The sequence below is a fragment of the Oryza sativa genome, chromosome 7, assembly GCF_034140825.1.
Source record: "Oryza sativa Japonica Group chromosome 7, ASM3414082v1".
Lineage (NCBI taxonomy): Eukaryota > Viridiplantae > Streptophyta > Magnoliopsida > Poales > Poaceae > Oryza > Oryza sativa.
The window spans coordinates 15,157,843-15,163,531 of NC_089041.1; the positions used below are offsets into that span (position 1 = coordinate 15,157,843).

A 5,689-nucleotide genomic window follows, 5' to 3' on the forward strand; every position below is an offset into this window, starting at 1 on the left:
GTCGACCTGTTCTATGCATAGATGGAACTTTTATGACAGGTAAATACCGAGGTCAGATATTGACAGCAATTGGGTGTGATGGGAACAACCAGGTTCTACCTATGGCTTTTGCATTTGTAGAGAGTGAGAACACTGAAAGCTGGTACTGGTTCCTAGAGAGAGTGCACATTGCAGTGGTGCGTATGAGGCCCAACGTTTGCCTTATACATGATCGTCATGCGGGTATGTTGCGGGCTATTGACTACTTGCAGAACGGTTGGGATGAGAAGGGACTTCCAGCTAAGTGGCCTGATGTTCGGAGTCGGTGGTGCATGCGTCACATGGGTGCAAATTTCTACAAGCAATTCAAGAACAAGCATCTTATGGAGCTCTTTAAGAGGCTCTGTGCACAGAACCAAGAGAAGAAATTTAATGAGTTGTGGGACAAGTTGGATGAGTTGACAACGAAGCAAACAGATGAGCAATCTCGCAGACCACAAGTTGAAGGTGACGAGCCTCCCATACCTCTTGGTGCATTACATGATGACCCACCAACAATGAGAAGGAGGTCAGGGTCGGCCATCAGAAATTTCTCTCAGTGGATTGAGAATGAGCCTAAGGAGAAGTGGGCTCTATTGTTCGACACCGATGGATCTCGGTATGGCATAATGACAACCAATTTGGCAGAGGTGTACAACTGGGTAATGCGAGGAGTTCGGGTACTTCCATTGGTTGCTATTGTTGAATTCATCCTTCACGGCACGCAAGCCTACTTTAGGGATCGATACAAGAAAATTGGTCCGTCCATGGCCGATAACAACATAGTGTTTGGCAACGTAGTGACAAAGTACATGGAAGATAAAATCAAAAAGGCACGGAGACATAGAGTTGTTGCTCAAGGCACACAAGTGCATCGGTATGAAATAATGTGTGTTGATAGGAGCAGGCGTGGTATCTATCGCAAGCAAGCCGTGCAGGAATGTGTCTTGAAGGCGGATGGTGGATGTACCTGCAGTTGTATGAAGCCGAAGCTTCATCACCTTCCTTGCTCACACGTTCTTGCTGCTGCCGGTGATTGTGGCATATCTCCCAATGTGTACGTCTCAAATTATTTCAGGAAAGAAGCAATCTTTCATACATGGAGTGAGGAGATATATGGGTTCGGGATCTCAGGATCTTACACAACGCTGAGTGCTCAAGTTTTTTATATTCCAGATCCATCTAAGTTTAGGGTGAAAAAGGGTCGACGCCAAACTAGACGCATCAGAAATGATATGGATGAGTCAGAAGCAGGTGGGAGGACTTTACGCTGCAGCAAGTGTGATCTGCGCGGCCATACTTACAAGACATGCCCGAAGAATGCAGAAGTTCCAAGCGGCGCAGATGCTAGTCCATCTGGACAGGCAAGTGATGGTAGGCGACCACCTGGTGAAGGAACAACAAGCAGGCGCGCAAGGCCAAGGCGTCGTCGCGCAGCAGGCGATTCCATGGTGTAACAATGCTTTCGATTTAGGAAATAAAATGATGTAATGAGTGTTCGGACTAAATACTTCTATCGTGTAATTTCAATTCAATCTTGTTGTAATGAGTACCTCCGACTATTGTTGTACTAGTAGTATTGCGAACTATTCGGTGTTGTATCATAATGTTATCGTGATGAGTGTTCGGACTAAACACTTTTGTTTGTTTGTACTCTTGTTTAATATGTGTTAGTAATTCGCTTATGAACATTTATTACTTATGTTGAACTAATTATTTATATGTTTCTGATCAACCTATTTGATGCAGGTATGGCGTACGACACACCGGCGCTGTTGAACCGTGGGATTGACAGGAACCACCGCTCGTTCCTGTCAGCAGTCGAGGGTGCACAGCTCGGCACCTTCCGTCCACGCACGTCGCGCGAGTGGTTGCGTGTCGACCCCCGTCACGTTCCTTGGTACGCATATGTTCACATTTCAACTCAACTTTGCTTTGTTTTATACTTATGTTTGAAGTTTGCTCTATACAGGTTGCGTGCGGCAGGCCTTCTACCACTTTGTAGGCTTGTTGAGGCGGCGGCGGACGACCGTGACCCAGCGAAGCGGTGGGATGCAGACCGGTCACTCCTTGCCGCTCTTGTAGACCGCTGGAGACCTGAGACGCACACGTTCCACCTTCCCTGTGGGGAGATGGCTCCGACACTGCAGGACGTGTCGTACCTGCTCGGGCTACCGCTGGCGGGAGCACCAGTTGGTCCCGTCGACGGTGTTTTTGGGTGGAAGGAGGATATCACTGCGCGCTTCGAGCAGGTGATGCGCCTTCCACACCTAGGACCGACCACCACCCTTCCTCCGTACTCTACAGTCGGGCCTAGCAAGGCTTGGTTGCTCCAGTTCACTGTAAGTAAATAAGTTGTTATTATCATACGTGCTTATTTGCGACCGGATCAGTGTTTTGTACTAACATTTCATTCTTAACTGTAGGCGGACCTTCTGCACCCTGACGCTGATGATTACTCGGTCCGACGCTCCCTTGAGGCGTACCTGTTGTGGTTGTTCGGGTGGGTGATGTTCACTAGCACCCACGGGCACGCTGTGGACTTCCGGCTGGTCCACTACGCACGGTCCATCGCGGATGCTCAGCCACAGGACGTGCCGCAGTGGAGCTGGGGTTCTGCCGTGCTAGCAGCCACGTACCGTGCCCTCTGTGAGGCGTGCACGAAGACTGACGCGGGAGCGATCATCGCTGGCTGTCCTATGTTGCTTCAGCTTTGGGCAGCCGAGAGGTTTGCCATAGGGCGACCAGTGGTGGACAGCGCACCCTACGGGGTTGGTCGCAGCGCGCAGTGGCCAGAGGACGGTCCCACGATGGGGACTTACTGGTGTCGACGTGGGGTTAGTGCAACTTCGCTGCGTTATAAGTTTATCAGTCCTCTTCTTTTTTTTTCCTTCACATAACATGTCTAATTCCGATCATGTTTATTGCAGCGTCGTTACGCTCACGTCCAGGTGAGACGTGGTTACCCGGACTTCGTGTTCGAGTTTGACCGTCTCCAGCCGAGCGACGTCATCTGGGAGCCGTACACAGAAGAGGCCGTCGCTGCGAGAGCACCGCTAGGACTTTCGTCCTTGTGCACACGCGACCAGGCTTACTGGCTCACCATCCTGCCGATGGTGTTCGACATTTTCGTTGAGCCTCACTGGCCGCAGCGTGTGATGAGACAGTTCGGACTTAGGCAGGTGTTTCCCGGCAACGTGCAGCCGACCGTCCCCCCTGCCGACCACTCGTGAGTTCGGATTGTTCATTTCTAAATTTTTATGATAATTACATCATCGAGCCATACAATTTACCTCTCTTCACAGGTTGACTCGACGGGGACAGCTAGCAGGCGCACTTTGGGCTCCACGTGTACAGCAGTACGTTGACGACTGGGTGTTAGCTACAGAGGAGGTGATCAACGAGCTCTTCCCACACACGGAGGAGAACTACCGTGACTACCTTCGCTGGTACCTTCCTCGCACTCGTGCGCGTGTGACCTTCACTCCAGACGCCCCAGAGCCGCACGTTGCCGCTGTCACGGACGCGTATCCCACGCACCGTGACCGAGACTACTTCGTGGCGGTACGTCCAATTTGTATTACTTCCAACAATTATGTCATTTATCTTGCATAATATAGGACAACTACTGAATTTTTTATTTCCATCTTGCATAGGCTGATGCGGCACGGGATATCAGTGCCGATATCACCGCAGTCCAGGTGAGGTTGAACAGAGGTTTGCACTTGACTGACGTTGAGCAGAGGTCGACCTTCGACCGGATGCAGGAGAAGATGCGTGCGGTCATGCGCGTCTTCTCCTGTCGCAGCGCCGTGGACGTCGTACCTCCAGCTGGTCCGGTACACCCACGGCCTCGCGGTCCTACCGTCGGAGCAGGACCTCGTTTGTCTTCGAGCGCCCCTAGCTTCGGAGCAGTGCGACCTACAGCACCGGTTTCGCACGGTACAGTTCAGCCCAGATATTAGTTCATTTTTGTTTCAGCTTTTGCACGAATGTGTCACCATGTTTTAACTGCACGTTTCCTCATCGCAGGACCTCGTATGCCTTCGAGCGCGTTCGCAGGCACGACCGGCGCTTCCGCGAGCTCCGCAGGGGCGTTCGCCACCTCTTCAGGCGCGTTCGCCAGCTCTTCCTCTCACGGAGCGTCGATCCCTCGCCCACACGGTACTTTACTTTTTATTAATACTGTTAAATACCTATACGAAACTGATGGTCCTTGTCCAGCAGGATTTGCAGCCGGGATCTTCGGTACTGGGGCCTCTTCGTCTCACGCCGGTAGGACTGGTCCTACTAGCCAGTTCTACGACGACGACTTGCACGGTGCAGACCACCAGGACGTACTAGGCTCCTCTCAGCTTGGAGGAGCTCCAGAGGCGCACACTCAGGAGCAGCCAGAGGTCACACCTGTACAGGCAGGACGGGTTGGCCGTGCCGTACCCCCGGACCGACTCACGTACTCCCAGGGGCACATTAGGGCGCAGGGTAGGAGGGACAGGGGTAAGAGGCCTCGTCAGTAGTGTTCTACCTCTTCAGTCCTTATGTGACCGTTTCTTTTGGCTTACAAACTTGTAAAGCAGTACTACTTTTGCTATTACTACTGCAGTACTACTTGTGTTTGTCTCGTCTACGTAGTTCTTTTCATTCGTATGGTGCTTGAACAACTTATGCTCACAACAACACACTTTCGGCGCTTCACGGTAGTGCCATATCCAGTAGCGCGCACAGTCCACAACAGCACACATGAAAAGCGGCAGCTCGAGTTATCACTATCAACTTTCGGCGCTGCCTGTTGACATAAAGTGAATCACGCCCACGCGTGATCGTCTTGTCACATCTAATGAATAATGTATCTCATTGAGTTCACATATATTGCAGTGAAAACGACGCTATATAATTGACAATCTGAAGGCAACCTCTTCATATCTTCTTTCCCACTACCACACCACACACGAAAATGGAAGCCTATTAATTGGTAATACGTAATCTAGAATTGAGATTATGTACAACATTCTTCACTACAATTTTACATTTTGGCAGCAAACCAAATATGATCAAATGCAATTTTACCTTACCAAATATTTGGTAGTGCCAAAACTTGCTTATATTTTGGCATTAACAAAATATTTGTACGGTAACATTCCAAATATGCCCTAAAAAATAATAAAATTGTATTTTACCAATCTTGGAGATTTTAATCTTGTATAGTTTTCAATATAAAAAGATTTGATAACTATTGATATTTATATAAAAAAATATAGAGCACAGTACAAAATCGCCCTCCCCCAGGGCGGCAAGGGGGCCGCCTGCAAAATTCCATGCCCCCTCGCCGCCCATTTGCAGGCGGGCCCCCGCACAGTGCAAAATCGCCCTCGCGGAGGGCGGCAAGGGGGCCGCCTGCTAATTTCCATGCCCCCCCTCGCCGCCCATTTGCAGGCGGCCCCCCGCACAGTACAAAATCGCCCTCGCGGAGGGCGGCAAGGGGGCCGCCTGCAAATTTCGTTGACGGCCGTCGCCCGAGAGCGAACGGCCGTCTGCCACGTCATTTTCGCCGCCCTCTGGGAGGGCGATTTTTAAAAATCGCCCTCCCAGAGGGCGGTAGGCGACTATTTCCGTCAATTTTCAAAATGGAAAATTATTTTTGTAAAACTTTTAATAAAAAAAATTATAAATA

At 50.3% G+C, this 5,689-nt stretch overlaps 1 protein-coding gene across 1 annotated transcript; it reads left to right on the top strand.

Moving 5' to 3' along the window:
- Positions 1-1,739: 1,739 nt before the first annotated feature.
- On the top strand, positions 1,740-5,112 carry LOC136357204 (protein MAIN-LIKE 2-like). Its single transcript, XM_066312170.1, has 8 exons — positions 1,740-1,918; positions 1,991-2,360; positions 2,445-2,855; positions 2,949-3,247; positions 3,324-3,582; positions 3,675-3,960; positions 4,051-4,182; positions 4,246-5,112. Exons 1-8 carry the CDS (start codon positions 1,740-1,742, stop codon positions 4,533-4,535), a joined length of 2,226 nt encoding a protein of 741 aa, XP_066168267.1. The 3' UTR covers positions 4,536-5,112.
- The last annotated feature ends 577 nt before the right edge of the window (positions 5,113-5,689 follow it).

Coding starts and splice junctions, on each gene's coding strand:
- LOC136357204 (XM_066312170.1), top strand. CDS start 1,740: ATGTTTCTGATCAACCTATTTGATGCAGGTATGGCGTACGACACACCG. Junction 2,361..2,444: donor CTTGGTTGCTCCAGTTCACT/GTAAGTAAATAA, acceptor TCTTAACTGTAG/GCGGACCTTCTGCACCCTGA. Junction 3,583..3,674: donor ACCGAGACTACTTCGTGGCG/GTACGTCCAATT, acceptor CATCTTGCATAG/GCTGATGCGGCACGGGATAT.